General features: G+C 39.2%; 1 protein-coding gene across 3 annotated transcripts; it reads left to right on the plus strand.

Moving 5' to 3' along the window:
- Positions 1-554: 554 nt before the first annotated feature.
- Positions 555-21,149, plus strand: n4bp2 (NEDD4 binding protein 2). Of its 3 annotated transcripts, none has more exons than XM_053479871.1 (16): positions 555-867; positions 3,409-4,354; positions 5,341-5,465; positions 6,835-6,923; positions 8,754-8,830; positions 9,953-10,099; positions 12,149-14,460; positions 15,290-15,375; positions 15,472-15,517; positions 15,672-15,889; positions 16,012-16,136; positions 18,784-18,910; positions 19,242-19,415; positions 19,628-19,796; positions 19,972-20,095; positions 20,192-21,149. In XM_053479871.1, the coding sequence occupies exons 1-16, from the start codon at positions 642-644 to the stop codon at positions 20,247-20,249; spliced, it is 5,049 nt and encodes a 1,682-aa protein (XP_053335846.1). In that variant the 5' UTR covers positions 555-641; the 3' UTR covers positions 20,250-21,149. The 3 variants fall into 3 exon arrangements, 2 of the variants coding, with proteins under 2 accessions (XP_053335846.1, XP_053335847.1); XM_053479872.1 differs by having other exon boundaries at positions 19,245-19,415; XR_008355929.1 differs by lacking the exons at positions 19,242-19,415; positions 19,628-19,796; positions 19,972-20,095; positions 20,192-21,149 and adding an exon at positions 18,378-18,452.
- Positions 21,150-22,256: the final 1,107 nt, after the last annotated feature.

Below are 22,256 nucleotides of genomic sequence, written 5' to 3' on the forward strand. Positions count from 1 at the left end.
CCTTTTAAATTAATCTTATGACTTTGCATAATTATATACACACACACACACACACACACACACACACACACACACACACATATATATATATATATATATATATATTGGACTATGGAGCAGAAGATCACTTGAGCAAAGCCCTTAACCCTAAACTGCTCAATATATAATCAGATAAGAATGTAAGTCGCTTTGGATAAGCGTGTCTGCCAAATGTTTTTTTTTTTTTTTTTTGCATATTTATTATTCAATTAATAAGTAACAATTACATGCGTTATCTCAATAACTTCCAGGTCATGTGACCTGTTGGCTTAAAATGTTTTCTAAAATGCATGGCCACCTGTCCTGCTGAATATATGAATTTTTTATGACTTTGCATATTTATTCATATTTTAATATACATATTAATTATTTTATTTCAATAACTTAAAATATCCTCCAGTACAACTAAAGAATCCTCCAGCCTGAGGCTTTGGTTCTGTACTCCAGAAGTGCTATTTTCAGTCTGACCGCTAGGCGCGCTGTAACTTTTCCTTCCCGTAAAAGGTACGGTGTTTTTGTCACTTGGTCCAAATGCTAATGTTCGCTTCCTCTGTGCGGCTACGAACTTGTAAACAGTGGATCTCCGTGGCCGCTCTGGCACAATGCCTAAGAAGAAGAAATACGGACACGGCGCAGGAGAGAGCGGCAGCGCTCATGAGAATCTCGGGCCGAACGGATCCTCCGCGGGAGCGCGCGATCTCTCGGGACCTGCTGGGTCTGGGTCGAGCGTGCAGGACCCGGACGAGATCGTGAGGAGCATGCACGACATGTTCTCCCATTTGGACCCTGACGTCATTTACATAGTGCTCTCCGAGGCAGATTTTAAAGGTAGGTAGGTAGAGACTTGGGTGGGTGGTGTGTGTGTGTGTGTGTGTGTGGGTAAGTTAACGAGCTCAGCACGAGCAACTTTTCAGCCCAGTACAGCACTGTGACGCAGATGTGAGGGGGTTTAAAACTGAAAGTGGTACTGGGTGTGTATACAACATTACATCACGTGACACTTATTAATAACTACAATAACTTGAGTGTAGTTCAATCCAGAGGTTTTTATTAAAGGCTTGGGCAAGATTTTGGTTATATTTTCAGTATGTAATTTTATATAGAATTCAAATTTTTCTTTATATGGACATATTCCTATAATCTGTAACTGTATATTGAGAGTTACTTCACTAGTGATCTGATTCAGTAATTCAGTTCAGCCTTTATTCCTCACATATCCATTACTGCATAGTGAAATACTGTATTCTTTGCACATCCTAGTTTTTAATAGTTTGGGTTGGGTTCAGTGCATGGTCAGTCATTATAAAGCACCACTGGAGCAGACAGGGTTAAGGGCCCAACTGGGGCTCGAACCACCGACCTTGTGAACAAACGTCACCCAGCATTATGTTGGATGGAAATTACCATTCAAGATGGAAATAAACGAAATATGTCTACAATAGTATTATTAGTACCATTATTGTTATTTAGAACTAGGTGGCCGGTCATCTCTCCCTCTATCAAAATGTTTATACGAGGACTAGTTCTGTAACACGCCAGATGGCAGCACAAAGCTGCACACACAGGCACAGGGAGTACTGGCCTTCATAAATCAGTGTGCCAAAAGACATGGTTCTGTGTACATCAGGAGCTGCGCAATTGGTGCTGTTCTGACTGTGTGTGTTACCACGTCTTGGACAGCAAGTTAGAACAAAGAACGAACGTGAAATTCTGCAAGAAACTGGGAAAATCTTCCACAGAGACATTTGACATGATGACAAGTTTACAGCGATGGTGCAATGAGTCGTTCAAGGCATTTTGAGCAGCACGTGCACTTCGAGAGCAGAAGAATGTCACTGGAAGAAAATGAGAATTCAGGACGATCTTTAATAAGCCGAACCCCCAGAAAATGCTGAAACTATTCGGCAACTTGGGCATGATGATCATCAGACAACATTTCACAACATTGCTGCCACTAAGGTAGGATTTACGGTGAAAGGGGCCGGATCAGTGGTGCACAAATCTCAAGACTTTTTGACAACCCCTCATATTAAACATTTATTTATTTATTTTCTCCCTAATTTAGGCATGTCCAATTCCTCCCCGTCACTAGGGGGCTCCCACATTAAGGCTACTACTACCACTCAGTTGGGAGGGCCGAAGACTATCACGTGGTACAGCCAATCTGTGTCAAACGCATCTTTTCGAACTTTAGGACAGCACTATCCGCTCCTTCCGTTTGCGCGAGCTCACAGACGCCCCTAATTGGCTGTAGAGCCGTGATTAATGAGGAAGCACTAAGTACCTCTCATCCCTCCCCTCTGAGAGAGCTCGACCAATCAACTCTCTCTAGACCTCCGGCTCAAGCACAATGCTATTTGAGGATTCATTTGAGACCTGTGTTGACCCTGTTAATCCCATGTATCTTAGCTCTTTTAGTGTTTGGTCCGATCAAAAAACGAGCCAGATCTAAAAAATAAGTAACTCATTCCGAACTCCTTTTAAAACTTGCTCCAAATTCTGTCCATTGAAAAATAATTGAGATGGAGACACAGAGCTTATGTCCAACCTTTTCTAGACTTTTTTTTTAACTTTCTAGCACGATTTTTTTAGATAAAAGTAGCTCAGTCACTTTCCCATTAAAAACAGAGGACGATATCAGGTTCAATTCATGTGAGTCAGCCATGCAGTAAGTGCTATACTTCCACTTATACCCAGGTTATGAAAATGGCCATATTTCAGGAATTACAAATTGTCTAATAAAGTGATGCACCCATGCAACCCTTTTTTGTGGTTTCTCCAGGAATTGTCTCTAGTTTCCCCACTCCTCACCAGGTTGTAATGTCAGTGATAATATAAGCTCTTACTTTACTGCTAACATTTGAGTAGTTGGGACCACAAATGATCAGGTTGTAATAAAGATCTTAGCAATACTATTCAAATGGCAAAAAAAGTTTGAACCACTCATACTGCTTGGACCAGTTGAATACTAGAATTGATATATTACCTCAATACCTTGGCTGTAGAAATAATGATTATGGTTTTAGCTTCAGTTTAAATATAAGTGACTAGTGTATGAATTAATGTACTTTTTATGTGCCCCTTCACTTTTATGGGGAAAAAAAGTACCCAGAGAATTGGCTGATCATTTGTTTCTTGATCTGGTGTGCACAGGAACATTTTTTCTTTGAGCGTTCTTTCTTTGAGTTTATGTACATTTTATATAATTTCAGTGTAAAAAGATTTATTGACCTGACCTGTCTAGTTCGTGTAATGTCTAGATCAGGGTACAGTGCTGCTAAAATAATGTCAATATCAAATAAATCATGATGTATTCAAATATGTAAACAATACACATCAAAGCTGACAGTTTTCCTTTGTGTCCCCCAGTGGAAAACGCCATGGATGCTCTTCTAGAGTTGTCAGGTGCTGCCGAGGGGAAGACCACGGCCTCTCGTTCACTTTCAGGGTTTGAAATGGCTGCCGCACTGCTGGAACGACATCCATCTCACACTAGTTCCTCGGCAGCAAGTTCAGGCGTTTCAGCAGCGTCCAGTTATGAAGGATCACATCAGGAGCTCACCCCTGAGATAACTTGCCTAACTGAAGAGTATGATTGTCTAATTGACCAGGAGCTGGAATCTTTAACAACACTCAATCCTCTACCATCATCTACAACGATTTCTACCTTACCTCTATCTTCTAAGTCAGTTCCCCTTTCCTCTGGTGCTCCACGGAGCCCCCTTCTAGCTCAAGAAGCTTTAATGGATCTGGATCAGATAGTTGTGGACAATGACTCCAAATTAGGCTCTTTAAGTGAGCAGAGTTCCAACTCCAATAACAAGACTGGTGGTGCTCAAAGAAATACTTCACCAATCAATGAGCTTAGTTTGGGGGGTGTATCCATGCCCCAGAAAAGTGGAATCGCTCTTGATTTCAGTCACTTGACACATGGTTCCATCTGTGCTGCTCCAAGACCTTCAGCATTCAAGGCCTACCGCAGATCTGACCAGTTTCCAAAGCAGACGTCTGCACCAGGCTCACACTCCCAAAGTCTGCACACGTTATGGAATGTTCAAGCGCCTGATTTCAATCCCCGCATAAATGGACCATCTTTTATCACACCTGTTGTGCAAGGCCCTAACCCCTGGACAACGAATCCCACTTCCATGAGTCAATGGGTGCATTCCAGGCCTGTTGCTCAAGCTCCCCTGAAGCCCTCGGCTACTGTTCCCAAGTCCTGGATAGTTTCTCCTCAAGGTCGACTTAAATTGGAGGGCCAGGTGCTGGTTCTGCTCAGAGGGGCTCCAGGATCAGGCAAAAGTACACTTGCCAGGTATTTGTTATATCATAGTGTGTCACCGTTCATAACATACATCCAAAAACCATGCTTTGTAGTTGTGCTGGGCAAAATGACCTCAAATCAAATCGAGCAAGTTTATGTCGATTTTAGGTCATTATCCATGAATTTCCCAGCCTTTTTTTGTAATATTTCATACTAGAGGGTACCTGCGGCCCCGCCCACATATATGAGGGTACCTGCGACTCCGCCCACGCTGCTACTCGCTACTGCCCCCTCATTCTCGCCATAATTGGTGCTTATGAGTGTAAATGTCACCTCTCACTAATTTCATTAAATAAAGTACTGGAACTCGTATAAGCCAGAAGAAAATGAAAGAAATAAGACTTTATGAAATCTTTTAATTGACAAGAAGAGACAGCATTCCTTTCTTTTGCCTTTTTTGGCAAATTCACTACAGATTTTATACAGATTCTAAAGTAAAAAAATTATGAAAACCAAGATCCAGGAGGAATGACAAAATGAAGTGAGCTTTAATTTGTCACGTTTCTTTCTCTAGAAGGACAACCATTTACAAGCAAAAAGATTACTTACGCACACATTATTTACAAATTCCAACATTTGCAGTTAAATATCAATGCAACCAAAAATATTCATCATTTATTCTGTTAACTTTAACCCAGTGGTGTCGTTTCTCTCTGCTTTGCTAGGATTGTACTGTATGTTGCAGTTTGTTACCTCTGAAAGTTAACAAGGGAAAATGAATAAAAAAAGAAAAATAAATGAAATATTACTATTAATATTATTATCACTACTACTATTGCTATCTTAATGGGGATCAAATGTTAAAAGAGTTTCCCTTTAGTAACTTTCATTGAGATTGGGGTTAGGTTTAGTTGCATTGCAATAACAAGCTTTATTATTAATTAATGCTAGCTATAGGATATGGAATAGTAAGACAAAACTGGATGAATATGTATATATGTGGCCATAACACTTGTCGTTTTTCTTGTCCTCTGCAGTGCATTGTTGCAACAAAACCCGGGTGGTGTAGTCTTAAGTACTGATGAGTACTTTACCCATGACGGGGTGTACCGTTATGAACCCACCGTACTTGGAGAGGCCCATGCGTGGAACCATCAGAGAGGTAAGCACTACTGAGTATTATTTCCAAGCAGAAGTTTACAAATCTATACTGGAAATGTGTTAAAAATAAAAATAATTGCCTGTAGTGTGTAAGTGAGTGTGTGCGTGCTTGTGTCCTCCGATGGATTGGCTCCCCATCCACGGTGTACCCTGCCTAGTGCCACAAGTCACCTGGGATGGGGTCCAGGCTTCAGGATAAAAGGTACATTACAAAAGGAGATCATTTTACAATGTGGTCATCAGGACTCTAACATGATGACGTGGAGCTGTTTGGAGCAAAACCTTTCTGCGCGGTAATAGAACGCCTGGCAGTAATTGCTGTGAAAGCCATGCTGTTATATTACCGAGTAGCACCAGCTCGACTATGAGCATTGTTAATAGGGAAACCAAAAGAACAAAGCATCGAACTTCTGGAGCATCAACCTGAAGATCAAAGAGAAATATTTGACTGTGTGCCTGAATCGTCCTCTGTAGTGCATCCCATATAGCCTGTCGGAGAGAATACATCTGTAATGGATAATTTACAGAGTTAGAAAGTGAAGTCTTGCAGACTGAGGTATTTGAGGATTATCTCGCTGGAGAATGTAAGGAAGAAGACAGAGCCAAATAAAAAAGAAATAAAACCCATAAAGCTGTCACTGTTTGTGGTGACGGAGTTTATTAAGGAGGAACAAGAGAAGAAGAGTTCCTAAGTTTCTGAGTTGTTTGGGCCTGCAGGCGTCTCCTCAGCTCAACTAATTAGTTCATACTGTCTGTGCTGCCAGGCAGAATTATCCATATCAAACTTGTATGAAATTTAAACAGCAGTGTTTCCTCTAAAATTATTGGATTATTGGAACAGCAAGGTCAGGTCTTTTGATTTTGTTAAACATTGAAGCCATTTAGATTTGAGATCTAAAGACGACCATGAGATAATAGAATCAATTCTCACCTTTCATTATAACAACTTGGAACACGGCACAGTATAGGAACGGATTAAAGTCAATAAAGGGCATGCTTCCTTGTTCGCAAGAACCTCATTAAAATAGTGACATCACAAAACTATTCATTTTTCAGAGAAGTTTCCAGACCAAATCTAATTTCAGGTCCTTTCAGGGGATTTCATCCTTGAGTCCCTTTGCTGTGGTGCCATTGTGTTTTGGTTATTGTCTTCACAGAAGGTTTCTATAGACTTCTGAATTGATTCTGCTGCTACCATCACAAGTTAGAGCATAGAAAATGCAAAAATATATCCTTGCCATATCCATACTTGGATGGAATTGTAATTTACATATAACATGTAATTATATATGTTTTTTTTACTAGTACATTAAAAATACACTTGGACATTTTCAAAGCAGTTAAACATTCATTTTCACTTTTATTTCCAGCAAAGGAAGCCTTTGAGAAAAATCTTACCCCTATAATTATAGACAACACCAATCTACAGTCCTGGGAGATGAAGCCCTATGTTGCATTGGTAAGCTGTTAGCATTAACATGGGTTATTTTACTATACATAGTTTACAAAGTAATATACAAATAATTTTAGCTGTGCAGGATGTGCTGTAATTTGGGAGCAAACCTGTATAATTTCTATGATGCTGCTTATACCGTTGATTATATGTAATATGAAGAAACTGCTAATAGTCATGTTCAAAAGTTTTTTAATACTATGTGTTTTTGTGTAAGAACATAATCTCAATTATCTGATCATATCGGGTCTTAATATTAGGCAAATACAACCTAATATTGGTATGCAATAATGGTATGTCATACCATTATGATATAATTTTAGATGCTGGAAAAAATGTATCACATCATGATGTCACTCAGTGTTCATACCATTATGATATAATTTTAGATGCTGGAAAAAATGTATCACATCATGATGTCACTCAGTGTGATGTCACAATATGATGTCATTTAATATAATGTCACTCCATATAAGGTCACACAAAGTTATCAACCACTTTTCAGCATAAGTTTAAGGCATCGTCATGGCTGAACCATTTAAGAAATCAAAAATCCCTCTGCGATTTGCATTCTCAATGTCTTTAGATCACATAGGCCCGGTTTGGTTAATGACATAAATTCCCTAAAAAAGAGTGTGTCAAAATGACCCAAAATAACAGACTTCCTGTTGAGTTGAGCCCTTCCTGTTGACTCAGTGAGCTCTTAATCTGTACCGGTTTCACGTGCATACATGCAAGTGTGTATGAATTATGATGAAAAATCCTGTGTGAGGGCCCTGGGCGTGGACTCTTTGGCTTCCTAATGGCAGCAGATTCCAACCTGTCTGCTTATTCTCATGAGTTTTTGAGCATGTTAAGACCCCCAAAAGCCCCGAATGGTGGAAATAAATCCTTAGAAAAACAATAGGGTCCTTCACACATTATGAAGGCATAGAGCTGATATTATAATAAAAGCAGAAGTTTTGGTAGTTTGCTGGCCTACCAAAACTTAGGTGTGTGCTAACACAATGCCAAATGAAAAAGACATAAGCAATGCCCTAAGATCAGCAACTGATGCTGCACATCAATCTGGAATACGTTATAAAACCATTTCCAAACAGTTTGGAGTTCAGTGTTGAAAGCAATCAAGACAGTTGCCAAACGTCTCAGGAGAGGACGTCCCAGCAGATTTACTCAATAGTCAGAGCATGCACTCCTCAGAGAAATACAAAAACCCAGGAGCTACATCCCAAACCCTACTGCCTCACTCAGCATGTTAAATGTTAATATCATGGCGGCACAATTAGAAAAAGACTGAACAAGTATGGTTTGTTAGGGTTGCTATAGGTTCACAAAAAAAACGGGAAATGATTCTTTCAAGTTACTGCTGCTAAAAGAGGATCTACAATCTTGATGCTGTCCAAGCATTACTGAACCAATAGCATAAGTGCATTAGCGTAACAGGGGATTATAAAGAGAAATAAAGTAAAAAGAAAGGTAACCGATAAATGTGTTCCATTATTCTGCACAATCAAAAGTCTTGTGCTATGATAGAACTACACAGTTGGTAGTATATAAAGCTTACAGAGCTCTGATAATACTATTTAGAGGCTTAGTTGAGGAATGACACATGACCAGTGCTGTAAACTGTATAATATAATAATAATAATAATAATAATAATATAAAAAAATATATAAATAACAAGCTAAATCAGCAATTTCTATTTTTTTTTGTTGCCTTACCTTTATGTGGTAGATTGTATTTGTTCATAATGTTAATTTGATGATAGTTATAAAGATTACGGAGCAACAGGATTCCTGATGCAAGCACAGTTTAATGTGTTTTTTTTTCTTCAGGCACAGAAGCACAAATACAGAGTGCTGTTCAGAGAGCCCAACACCTGGTGGAAAACCAAACCCAGAGAGCTGGAAAAGTATGGCACAATATTGTACATCGTAGACAGTAAAATACACAATCACCAGGCAGAATTTAAAAACAACAGGGACAACTTGACAGAAAAGGTCTCAGCTAAATCAGTGCATATGCACTCACCGTCCACTTAATTTAGGAACACCTGTACAACTGGACATTCATGCAGATATCTGATCAGCCACTCGTGTGGCAGCAGCACAATGCAAAAAGCATGCACATACAGGCCAGGAGTTTTTCAGAAAATGCTGATCTTTTGAGATTTTCACACATAACGCTTTCTAGAGTTTATATAGAATGAGTCGGAAAAAAAACAAAGAGCAACATTTCTGTGGCTGGAACTATAAAAAAGGTCAGAGAGAAGTTTGACAGACTGGTTTCCAGGAAGGATGTAGTAACTTGTGTAATCTCTCCTACAACCGTTATGAGCAGAGTATCATCTTAGCTTGCACAAAACATGAAATGAACGGGATATAGCAGCAGAAAACAACATTCTGTTCCACTCCTGTCATTCAGACCAGGTTATCATGAACACAGACTCAACTGGTGGTTATGCCAAAATAATTAATGTTTAGGGGCTGAGATACTAGCTAAAGTTCTATGCAAAAGTTGTAGCCAGTTAGAGCCTTTTTAGAGGTAAAAAGGTGTTCTGTGGATGCAAACTTTTGTCTCTTTATTTAATCCCAGACAGACTAAATGATGTTGAGATCAGGGCTCTATGGGTTCCAGGACTCATTGTTCTTCTCTACGCTGAAGATACTGTAATTCTTGATGACGTTTGGGGTCGTTGTCCTCCTGCAAAATAAATTCCTGGCCAATCAGAAATCAGCAAAGTCAAAATTCTCTGACTTTGTCCAAGTGTAAGACTTGATGCTGGTTTGAAGCCAAATGGTAGTCACACCAAATATTGATTTGATTTAGATTTTTCTTCTGTTTAACTTCTTTTGCATTTTGTAAATTAGGATATATATTTAAAAAGATTCTTATTTATACATTTTTTTTCACACTTGCCTAAACCTTTTGCTCAGTACTGTACTTGTTGTTAAATAACAGTGACATAATAGTAGAGAATCAATGTGATGAAATAATTGTGAAATTCTGTCCAACAGTTTTTCTCTTTCTACAGACGTACTAAACATGGAGTAACGAAGGAAAAGATTCGGCGCATGCTGGAGAACCAAGATCGTCATGTATCAGTCCAGGGAATAATGGCTTCACAGCCCATATCCACAGCCATCTATGGGGTGGACGTGTGCCACACACACCCAACAGAGTGAGTTTGTTTACCATTATCAGTCACAAGCAATTAATTATCTAGTAAAATACTTTAATATAGAGGCATAGATGATTGGCCAGTTCTTGACACTCAATTACATGTGAACCATGTCAGCTTTCATTATTTTTTTCCTTTTTTACAAGATAATGTTAAGAACCAGCACAGCGTCGTTTCTGCAGGATGCCTTCACAGTTTGGTTTTTGTCAAAGTCTCCAGATGGTTATGCTTGCCCATTTTTTTTTTACTTTTTTAACTGCCTAACCCACTTCTAACTGCCATTTTAACGAGATATTGAAAATATATCTACTGTGAAAAGGGCCAAATTGTGAGGGCTAGACAACTGGGTCAGAACAACTCCAAAACTACAGGTCTTGTGGGATGGCTTGGCTCTTGATAATCTTGATGTCTTGCCTCGTGTGTGAGTCACTTAGCTTCATTTCCATGTTGGAGGTATAGCTTTAGGCCGCAGGTTCTTCCATGAACATCACCTTTGGCCCGGTTTCTCAATTTTCTTCCAAGAAAATGTTACAGAACTGATTAAAGCTCCAGATGCTAAGCTGTTAGATAGAGGAGAGTTAGACTTAGACCTGGTCTGCAGTGGTCAGGACCAGTGTTGGAGGACGTTACTTTTTAAAGTAACTAATTACATTACAAAATCACTGTCTTTAAAAAGTAATCAGTTACATTACAGCTTTACTTTCTGATAAAAGTAATTAGTTAGAGCACATTTCCATTGCAGAAAATCATGCCTCATGCATGTTGCTTTAGTCAAGACCTTTATAATTATTCTACCATCATCACTCAGCGAAGTTTGGCCCATAATCTGTTAACTACTAATACACATATCTCACCGTAGGTGAGATAGGGGTTGGTGCTGTGCTTAGGTTTTCATCTTTCCATGCGTCTGTCCTCGCATAGTCAAACCGCATAGGTGAGATAGCGGTATAACAGCAGGAATAACAGAGTGGGGCGGGTTATCTGGGGCGGGGATTGTAGGACGACTTTCACACACACACACTAACGGAATCACTGCTGTCTGGCTCACGGATTACATAAATTGTCTTGAATAACGGATTACATTTAAAAAAAAATAACTAAACACCTGAGTACCTAATGGCGGACCCAACGCGTTAGATTACTCGTTACATCAAAGAAGTAATCCAAGTACTCTAAACGCATTACTTTGTAACTCCAAAAGTTACTTTTGTACACCCAACACTGGTCAGGAGATAACAAAATTGGTAGGAGAGAAAACTGGTGAACGGGTGACAGGGTCATGGGTGGCCAAGGCTCATTGTTGCACATGGGAATTGAAGGCTGGCCTGTAATAAAAGAGCTTCCGTAGAACAGTTAATGGTGGTTATAATAGAAGAGTGTCAGTTCACCTAGGTCATTACTGTTTATGGAGGCAAAGAGGGGACCTACTCAATATTAGTGTGAGTATATTCCAGACAGATTAAATGTCTGGGGACATGTACTTTTGGTGCTTATTAAAACCAATTTTAATAGTAATCCTTAAACTAGTAACTTGTTTATTAAGCAATCCGAGAAAATTTTATTTAGCTCTGTTTAAATAGTTGCCAAGTGCACAGATGTGCATTGCTTCTTTACAGCTGTAAGTGTAATAGGGTTTATTGGATTAATTGTTGTAAAATCTCATGATGTAAATGACTGACTGATCATCAAGAACACAAGAGCTTTTCATTTTTATTTATGCAATATTGTTTGTCATTTTTTGCTGCAGTGTTGGTTGCTGATGTCTGCTTTAAGCAGTTAACTCCTTATTTTGGAGTTTTATTGTTAATATTTGGCTTGTATTGCAGGAATATGCTGTATAGCCTCCTCTTTTATCTCCACAGAACACAGTTTGCCATCTGCTGTGTTTTGATTGTCAGCAACTTAGAAAATCTGATCGTTGGGTTAACCTCAAATTCATGATACAAGATATTGGTCGAGCCATTGTGTACAATAACTGGCATAAACTGCATATGTGCCTCTTTTAATCTTGATCTTGATTAGTTCTTTTTTGCTAATTTTGTTTTACAGACAGCCTTCAGTAAGCCGCCCTGACTTGGTGGGTGACTCTCGGATTGGTAAACCTGGTAGCTATCTCTCTTCTTCCCTGCCAGATGTTTCATCAGTCGATTATAAATTTAGTTCTACTTCAGCAAACGTGGGTGCAGCAGAAAGCATGTTTGGATCCCATGGTTCTAAGGAATGTCTGTCCTCCCAAGAAAATGTTACAGAACTGATTGAAGCTCCAGATGCTGAGCTGTTAGATGGAGCTGACTTAGACTGGGAACTGGATGCCTGTATGGCAGTTTCTGGACAGAATGACTGCAACATAAATAAAGATCTTGGCCTGTTTGAAGCAAAGAACTTGGAACAGCCAGTGATGTTTGCAGAGTCGATTGGCCAGCGGGTAAAGAGAACAAGGGAGCAGAACAGAACTCCAGATGTGGAGGCTAGCTCTCTAAACTGTGACTTTGGTGATTCTGTAGAGAAATCAAGTCAGAGTGATCCTGTGGGTGATTATACTGGGGATGATCTTAGTTTGAATACAGAACAGCTCGAATTTGTGGGTGATTGGCCCTCTGATAGCCTTGAACAACGTCGGCAACGGAGTCGAAAGTCAGCATCTGAAACAGTGAAAAATAGTAAAAAACATGAGGAAATGTTAAATGTTGAGGAAGAGACAACCAAGAATGACAGTAAATGTTCAAAACATTTTAATTCAGACACCCCAAGTAAGACAGAGTTCCAGAAGCTTCTAGATCTTCTCCAGGGAGACAATAACCAACTTAATCAAGAAACAACTCAGGACTTCCAACCCTTAAGTATGGACGGGCATCACTCAAGTTTGGTGACTAAAGTGCAGCCAGTTCTCCCTGACTGTGTCCTTGATTTTAATTCTGAACGATCCCGTAATCCAGGTTATGTTAACGCTCGTTCTCCAAGTTCCATCAATGACCTTCGAGGCAATCAAGATGAGTTTTTCATTAGGGATACAAAAGAGGAATGTATAGATGTACATACTCCAGTAAATGGTGGAAAGAGTCTGGAGATTGATTTGGAGCAAAAAGATAAACCAAACCCTAAAACTTGCTTGTCAGGAAGTGAGGTGGAGTATAGTTCTGAATCCAGCCAGGAAAAAAGGAAATTTTCCAGTCGGAGAGCGGGAAAAACCTGCAAACTGGCACTTACATTCACGCAACAAAGCCCTTCATCGTGTCCTCATGCTGGGTCTCCAGTTAACTCACGGCCGCAACCAGTGCAGAATCCTTCACCAGAACTGCTTTTCACAACGTGCCACAGTGCCTTTGCCCAAACAGAACCTCAGGACTTTGCCCTCTTATGGCGAATTGACCAGCAAAAATCTTTTGCATCAGAGTCCGACGGCTGTACCAGGCAAATGGTCGTTATGAAGGGAAACGCATTGCGCTTTGTTCCAAAAATAAATAAAGAGAATTCCTCTGAGCAGCAAGTGATACCATACCGTGTTTGTCATGAAAAAGGCTCACAGGTAGAGGAGAACGACTTGAGAGAATTACCCCTCAAACAGCACAATCTGAAAATACTTAGCCGCTATTTTAAACATGTTCCCAAGGAGACTCTGGAGGACTTGTATGAAAAGTGTCACCAGGATATGGAGTGGACGACCAACTTGCTGCTTGATTCAGGTGAAAATCTTTGCAGGGATGATGAGGAAAATGTTTTAGTTCAAGCTGCAGAGGGTTGTGATCTAGTTCACAGTGCTCAGAAAGAATCAGTGACGAGGGAATTGTTTGAGCCAAAAATGAACTGCACAAGAGACACAGTATTAGAAGAGCCTGTCAGTGATTGGGAAAACCTTGCTGTTATGGTATCAAGTAGCACCAGCTCGACTATGAGCATTGTTGATGGAGAACCTGAGAGTGGTAATGACCAGAACATCAAACATTTAGAGCATCAACCTGAAGAAGCAGATCAAAGGGAAACACTTGAGTGTGTGTCTGAACCTTCCTCTGTAATACACCCCAATGAACCTGTTGGAGAGAATAAATCTGTAAAGGACACCGTACAGCCAGAGTTGGAATGTGAAGTCTTGCAAACTGAGGAATTTGAAGATTATCTAGATGAAGGACTTAAGGATGAAGCTGAAGGTGGCACAGCGACAGAAGAGGATGTAAATTATATAACACTGGCACAGCTTAAAGAGATGGAGCACAAACAGGAGGAACAAAGAAAGGAACAAGAGAAAGAGAGAAGGGGTCAGCGGAAAAACGGGACAATGAACATTCAGACACTGGAGCTGAAACTAACCACAGAGCTTGCCCTGCAGCTCACTGAGTTGTTTGGGCCTGTAGGGATCTCCGCAGGTAATTAGCTCATCTTGTCTGTGCTTTCTTATAAAATGATCCATATCCTATATGAGAAAATTTTAAAGTTGTGTTGAATTTTAACATCTACGTTCATTCTTCTGCATTTTTTTGTTTGTTAAACACTAAAGACATTTGGCTTTAAGGTTAAAAGATGAATATGATATAACAAACCAGGCCTTTCTCATCTCAAGACATTGAGGATGCAAAATTCCAGAGGGATTTTTGATTTCTTAAACTGGTCAGCTGTGACGATACCCTAAACTTATGCTGTAAAATGGTTTGATAACTTTCCTTGGGACATCATATTGAGTTATATCACGTTCAGTGAATATAACGGGCCCAAGCACTTTGCATTTAAATGGAGCAATCAAATACTTTTATGACATAATTTTAGGAAAGAGGGAATTTTATGTCACCATGCCCCTGACTACAGAATTTTGGGTAAATCCAATCGCCTGCTTACCTGCACAAAAGTAAATTGCACAAAAACCTGTTGATCAGTTGACTCCCAGTCTCGATGCACTTCTCTGGTCTACACCAGATGCCCTGTGAAACTTTCTAGCAAGCTTTTTGAAAAATGCTTTTTGCATCTCCACATTTGTTTAATCTGAACAATTTATTAGTTTTTGGTTACAGCCAATATTTTATAGAATTAACAGCACCTTACTAAGATGCCTTTCCTTGACTATAATTTGTCCCTTAATTTGTTTATTTTAAACAATATGGAAAATGTCAGAATGTAAGTGAGACAAACGACACATAAAATACACACACAAAGCAGCATGTTCGAACATTTGCACAGTACATCTTCTGTATGTGATTATAGGTGAATTCTCTCCAGAAAACTGCTCAGTGATGATGGACCTTAACTTGGCCAAACTCCTGCATCAGAAATGGAAAGAAACTATCCAGGTAAAGTATAAAGTAAAGAACAAATAAAGTAAGTTTTTTTTATAAAAGATTAAATTGAGCAGGCAAAAATTTACTGTAAGATGTTTTGTTTTGTAGGAGAAGCACAGACAAGCCGCTCTCACGTATCATCTACTGCAAGAGAGTAAGTCAAGATATAGTCTATGCATGCTAGGTGATGTTCCTCAGAGTATCTTCTTCAGATATTTCTTGAAAGGTTTACTCTTTCAATACAGATACTTTGACCAAAATGTGCCTCCCACTGGTTCCTCACTGTTTTTTGTCCTGCACTCACGCAGGTTCCGTACACTGGGGCGATTCACAGCCAGCCGAGGCTGAGCTGTTGGGCGAGGCTGCTCAGTTTCTGATCGGTGCAGATGGATATTCATCACTCGGTTACCAGTCCGCTGTCCAAGAAGGCTTTCCATTCATGGACCACTGGAACGTGTCCCGCCCTCCAGTTTCTCTCAGGGACATCATGCTGGAAGAGCAGGTGTTACAGGAAAGTTTAGAGAAGGTCAGTCAATCAGTCACACAAACCTATTTCCTTTAAAACACACAAGCCACTATATGATAGTCCTAAAAAAAATAGTCAGATTTTTGCATTAAAACATTTTTGTCCATGTTTCCTGTGTTTAGTCCAGGTTAAGTCGCTGGGATCTGGACAAGAAAGATGGAGCGGCCATATTGAAGGAGAATCAGCTCTTTGCTCTCTTCCCCACTATTGACCGGCACTTTCTTAAGGACATCTTCAGGGACCACAAGTAGGATAATTACTTATTATTTAAGATGTTATTTCAGACTTCACACCTGACGCAGAATTTAAACTTGAAAAAAAAAAAAAAAAGGGTTTTCTGTAAAGAGAGTTAAAGCTGTAGTTTCACTTACGAAGCTTTAGGTGACATTTAGTCAGAACTGAGTCTACAGTGTTTACAGGAATTCATTTCCATTGGGCCTTATTTTTTAAGCTATACAGCGCCTTGCAAAAGTATTCATACTCTTTGAACTTTTCCGCATTTTGTCACGTTACAACTACAAACATAAATGTATTTTATTGGGATTTTATGGGACAGATCGACGCAAAATGGCACAGAATTGTAAAGAAGAAGGAAAATGATAAATGGTTTTCAAAAATGTTTACAAATAAAAATCTGTAAAACCAGTAAAACCACCTGCCTTCAGAAGTCAAGTAATTGGTCAATAGAGTCCACCTGTGTGTAATTTAGTCTCAGTTTAAATACAGCTGTTCTGTGAAGCCCTCAGAGGTTTGTTAGAGAACATTAGTCAACCAACAGCATCATGAAGCCCGAAGAACACAACAGTCAGGTCAGGGATACAGTTGTGGAGAGGTTTAGGTTATAAAAACAATATCCCAAGCTTTAAACATCTCACAGAGCACTGCTCAGTCCATCATTTGAAAATGGAAAGAGTATGGCACAACTGCAAACCTACCGAAGACATGGCCGCCCGCCTAAAGAATCTGGAGGATCTGCAGAGTTCCATAGCTCTGGTGGGAGAATCTGTTTACAGGACAACCATTAGGCGTGTACTCCACAAATCTGTCCTTTATTGGAAGAGTGGCAGGATAAGAGACATTGTTGAAAGAAAGCCATAAGATGTCCCGTTTGTAGTTTGTGACAAGCCACAGCAAACATGGGGAAGAAGCTGCTTTGGTCAGATGAAAACAAAATCAAGCCTTTTCAGCAGGATCAGGGAAGCCGGTCAAAGTTGATGGATGGGAAGACTGATGGAGCAAAATACAGGGCAATCTTAGAAGAAAACCTTAGAAGAGTCTGCAAAAGACTCAAGCTGTCATTGTGGAAACACCCACTACTGACAATTTTTTTATGGCTAACCCTGTTTTTGTCTAAATTTTTGGGGTAATAAATATTAAACTAATGAAAATGGTGTTTTTTCTCATAGATTATTAGTAATATCAAAGGGAAGTTTTACTTATTTCATTCAAATTCAGAGCAAATAGGAAAAGCACTCATGTAAATAACAATATCTCTAACTTATTGTGAGTAGTGTGTGTGGCACTTTGTGTTAGTCAGTTACATAAAATTCCAGTAAAATACATTTGTTTTTGCTTGTGGTTGTACCATGATAAAATATGGAAAAGTTCAGGGAGTTTGAATACTTTTGCAAGGCACTGTATATAAATGGACATATATTTGTAAATTGTATTAATAGACAAACCTTAATTATTTTAATAGCATTAAAGAAATACAGTCCCGATCAAAAGTTTAAGACCACTTAAAAGATGGCAAAAAATCATATTTTTCATGGTTGGATCTCAACAAGGTTCCAAGTAGAGCTTCAACATGCAACAAGGAGAAATAGGAGTGAGACAAAACATTTTTTGAGCATTCAATTAATTGAAAATAATGATTAAACTGAAACAACCAAAACTGAACCTTGTTAAGATTCAACCATGCAAAATATGATTTTTTTGCCATTTTTCAAGTGGTCTTAAACTTTTGATCTGAATTACATATATAAAAAGTAAAGAAAAAACGATCAAAAGGTAATAAGCCAGCCAAATTAAAATTGAAGAAGAAACTTCGTCATATAAGTAGTTGGTCTGTGTGTATGCTAGCTTCAAACCAAACAGGTGCAAATTGCATTATTGAGATTATTAGACGATCTTTACAGGCTAGTGATTTCTTTCTGTAGGATGTACTGTATGCTGGCTTATGTATTGCCATGGTATCACCTTATAATTCCATGCACTAGGTAATCTGGGTCATTCCTGTGCATGCTACTGCTACTGAAGTCATTTAAAGACGCTTCGAACAACAATACTCCAAAGCCTTCTGTATGACATGCATCTTCTTTGATACATCAGCGGTACTGGACATTAAGAACCTTATTATACAAACATTTCTGGGATAAAGAGGAGAATTTAATTCATTTTGCAAGCAAGCTGTTTTTTTTTTCTTTCTTCACATTTTGCAGAAATTGGCATACAGTATTTGCTTTAAACTTGAACTCATGTCTCTTAGACATTCTGTGCTCTGAGCTTTTCCAAGATGTCACCGGTGAGGATGCAGTTTCTCTCCATATTTTGGCCTTTTAAGGTGCTCTTGCTTCACTGGTTGTGCTCCTAAATGATAATCATTCTTGTAAATATAAATCAAAAGAAATTCAGCTTTTTTGTTGTTTTGAGCTTTCTATTCTGCGAGTGTTTTACTGTGTGAGTATTGACTGTTGCGAAAGGCAAATCACCTGTGCCGTGCATGTGTCCAGTAATTTACAGATGATTGTACTGTATAGACATACAGTAAAGCATTTTTAAAATTTGGTTTGGTACTAAACATTACTTGGGTAATTAGGCAATCTTGCTAATAGATTATTAAATAAGAAACATGTTTTAATATATCGTTTAATCTTTAATATGTTTTAATACAGTTACTCCCTGGAGCAGACTGAACAGTTTCTACACACCCTGTTGGACGATGAACCTGTGAGAACTGTAATAGCATCTGAATCTGCCCCGGACAATAATGAAAAGGGTAGAACACCTAGCAAAGAGAGGGTAAGGACACATTCAGTATCTCTAAGCGCTTGATAATGATGTTATAATGTTTGTTGTATTGATAAATGGCTGTCTCGAGGCCCCCACATGAGCTCATTGAGCTAAACAACTTTCACATTGCATGTTATGGGCTCAACTCAACAGGAACTCGACAGTTCTTTTGGGTCATTTGCAGAATGCACTTTGCGATGGCAAAGTGTGCTTGGGCCCGATCATTGTTGCTTGCAACTATATTATTATTATCATTATTAGTATCTAGTGTATTTATGATGCAGGCTTTATTTCGTAATGATGAACTGTGTGATTCATTATGTTCCTTGTCGGTTGGCAGAAGCAGAAGAATGAGTTAGATGTGGCACAGTTCCAAGACATAGAAGATCCAGAATACATAGACTTCCGTACAGAAGCCATGCTTCAGAGACAACGGCAGCAGGAGTGTTTTAATAAAGCTGCCGAAGCCTACAGACAAGGGCGCAAGGACATCGCCAGCTTCTACGCCCAACAGGTCGCATACACACTCTAATGGTGCAATCATAGACTTATGACGCTGCAGTGGAATGTTTTTGGATTTCCACCCAGTTTAATGATATTTAGCATTTTAAATGTAACATTAACAGCAAAACTGTAGCACTAACACACTGTTCCACTGACACACATACTGTATAAAAAAAGAACTGGTCACATTTTGTGTGTGTGTGTGTTCGTGTCCGCCTGCAGGGTCACTTACACGGGCAGAAGATGAAGGAGGCGAACCATCGTGCAGCCGTGCAAATATTTGAACGTGTTAACTCTACACTTCTGCCTCAGAACGTTCTGGATCTGCATGGACTGCATGTCAACGAGGCCCTGCATCACTTGCAACAGATTCTCACTAAGAAAACAGTGGGTGAGTGAAACACACGCTGACACTCAGATCCTCTAAGACGAGTAGGTTCACGACTCACTAGGAAAAGTTTCATTATGTGAGTCACATCGGCGGGGTTTTTTTCTTTCTTTTTTTTTTATTTTTATCACCGTCTTGATCTTTGCGTTTGTGTAATATACTTCCTGTTTCCTGTTAGAATGGCAGCAGGGCTTGTGTCGTCCCCAGCTGTCAGTCATTACCGGGAGAGGCAACCGCAGCCAAGGAGGCGTGGCTCGCATTAGGCCCGCTGTTCTGGACTACCTCAGGAGCCACCATTACAAGTACACACACACATACACACACTAAATATTATGTAGCTTTCAGACGCTAGTCTTGAATAGAATTTCAACCCTTTCGACCTTCTCTCCGTCTCTCAGGTATACAGAGCCTAAAATGGGTTTGGTGGTCGTCATGCTGCAATCTGCTGAATATTAGCTGCTGCTGTGAATGGAAGATGGGAGATTTCTTCTTTTGTACACGTTAAAAGAATGAACACATTAACATTGTTATTCTTTTTTGCTCCCACTTGACCTTTTGTTCATATTTTTTTTTTCTCCCTCTGGTGCATTCTTTAACTTTCTGCTCTCTCTCTCTCTCTCTCTCTCTTTCTCTCTCTCTCTCTCTCATATATATATATATCATACTTGAAACTGTATTTTTTTATAAAAAAGAAATTGGTTCATATATCAGCATAAAAAATGTGCCAAAGTTTCAACATATATTTGATTCTTTCACTGAGATGTTAATGTCTGTGTGGAACCACTGAGCAATAATGAATTGTCCAGTAGTTACTTTTATAGTTCGGTAAGTCATTCTTAACAATACAACTTTTGGACCAATACGTTAAAATCAAGGGGTGGCTTTAAGTTTATTTATATAATTTTTTTTCCCTCTCTTAAATTATTTTTTAGAAGGATTTGGATTGTTTTGTGCACGTGTGTGTGTACAAGCATGCATGTATGTTTTTGATAAACACTGGCAGCTTTTTTTATACTAATTTTAGTGTGATCTTAAAGCTGTTGTTCAGTCAGTCCTTGCCCTTTTTTCCCCATGAGGAACGCTTATAAATAATTCCACATAGAGATTTAAAAATAAACAAAAAGATTATAACTTGGTCAAAAGTATACTTACACACATAAACCTTTATAAAGCTGCTTGATGTGGAAAAAAAAAGTTCATAATGTTTTTGGATGTTTTATAAATGAGTGTTCTTCTTAAACACTACTTCGCAGCTGTTCTGGTTTTACTAGTATAATTTTATTTTTGTAATGCTGCTGTTTTATGATTCTATAGATTTGTATATTTTGAAGAATAAAATAAGTTTTTTTGTAATTACTTTCGATGGTCCTGTTTTGGAATTTTTATACTCAAATGTGCCAGTAACACTGTACTCGGCCCCACAGTCATCTTTCTCAATTTTTGCTCTCTGTAGTTTCTGTCGAAATTGCTTGTGGGGGGAAAAAATAACTCAGCAGCTTTTTTTCTGACGTTTATCCATATCTGCAAAGGTCAGGTTTCTCCATGAGGTAATTTTCATATGGCTGCAAATCAAAGCTTGGGTCTTTTGCTCCACTAGGGGACGATATAAGAGCGTTCATAAGTCCTATGTCCTCATTATAGGGCCACATCCAATGGTTTTAGCATTTGGCTTGCTTTCATCACCTCTTGTACATTTCCTGTCCTGGAAAATCCTGAGATTATGAGAGACGTTACAAAACCTTTTTCGACATAACTAACTATAGACAGCAGGAAAAGACAGCCATAGTCTGATTGCAACATCTACCTTTAAAAATAGAAGCAACTAAATATAGCACCGTTATAGCACTGAATGTAAGAAAACCTACAATTAATCACTCAAAATCCACCTAAATCTGTGAATATTAAAACAAATGAACGAATATACTATTCTTCTTCCTATGGTCCTGTTTTGGAATTTTTATACTGAAGTGTGCCAGTTTTGTGTATCATGCAACTTTTTGTTAAATACATGAAGCAAAAATATCTCATGGTGTCAATACATTCATGTAATAAGATTAAGTTAATGTTGTGGGACTAAAATGTTCATTATTTCAATACTAATAATGCCACGACTTCATGGTTTTTGTTTGCACCCCAATTGCCCAATGAAGGAGGCCTCCACTAGTCAGGTTCCTGCCCATCACCCTGTGGAAGATAACATGGCAAGCTTTATAACCCTGCTTCCTGCCTGCTCTGTCCCAGCTGTGCGCTACTCTGATCCACTCTGCGAAGGCCTTTCCACTCATTAACCAAGCAACGCCTCAGTCAGGCTTGCTGAAGGCCCACGACAAACAGCCTCTCCTGTCCCAAGCACTAAGCATGTTCTAGTCAGGATCTCTCCAGTGGCCCACAAGGCACCCCTCCCTGACCTGAGGCCCTGACCTGAGGCCCTGACCTGTGCTTATGCCAATCCCCAACTCAGTG

This window comes from Clarias gariepinus, chromosome 20, assembly GCF_024256425.1.
Source record: "Clarias gariepinus isolate MV-2021 ecotype Netherlands chromosome 20, CGAR_prim_01v2, whole genome shotgun sequence".
Lineage (NCBI taxonomy): Eukaryota > Metazoa > Chordata > Actinopteri > Siluriformes > Clariidae > Clarias > Clarias gariepinus.

What these genes read in the sequence shown, in the direction of transcription:
- n4bp2 (XM_053479871.1), top strand. Translation starts at nt 642, where the DNA reads ATGCCTAAGAAGAAGAAATACGGACACGGCGCAGGAGAGAGCGGCAGC. An exon ending in CTCCGAGGCAGATTTTAAAG is followed by an intron (nt 868 to 3,408) that starts GTAGGTAGGTAG and finishes TGTGTCCCCCAG; the next exon opens with TGGAAAACGCCATGGATGCT. An exon ending in TGCGTGGAACCATCAGAGAG is followed by an intron (nt 5,466 to 6,834) that starts GTAAGCACTACT and finishes TTTTATTTCCAG; the next exon opens with CAAAGGAAGCCTTTGAGAAA.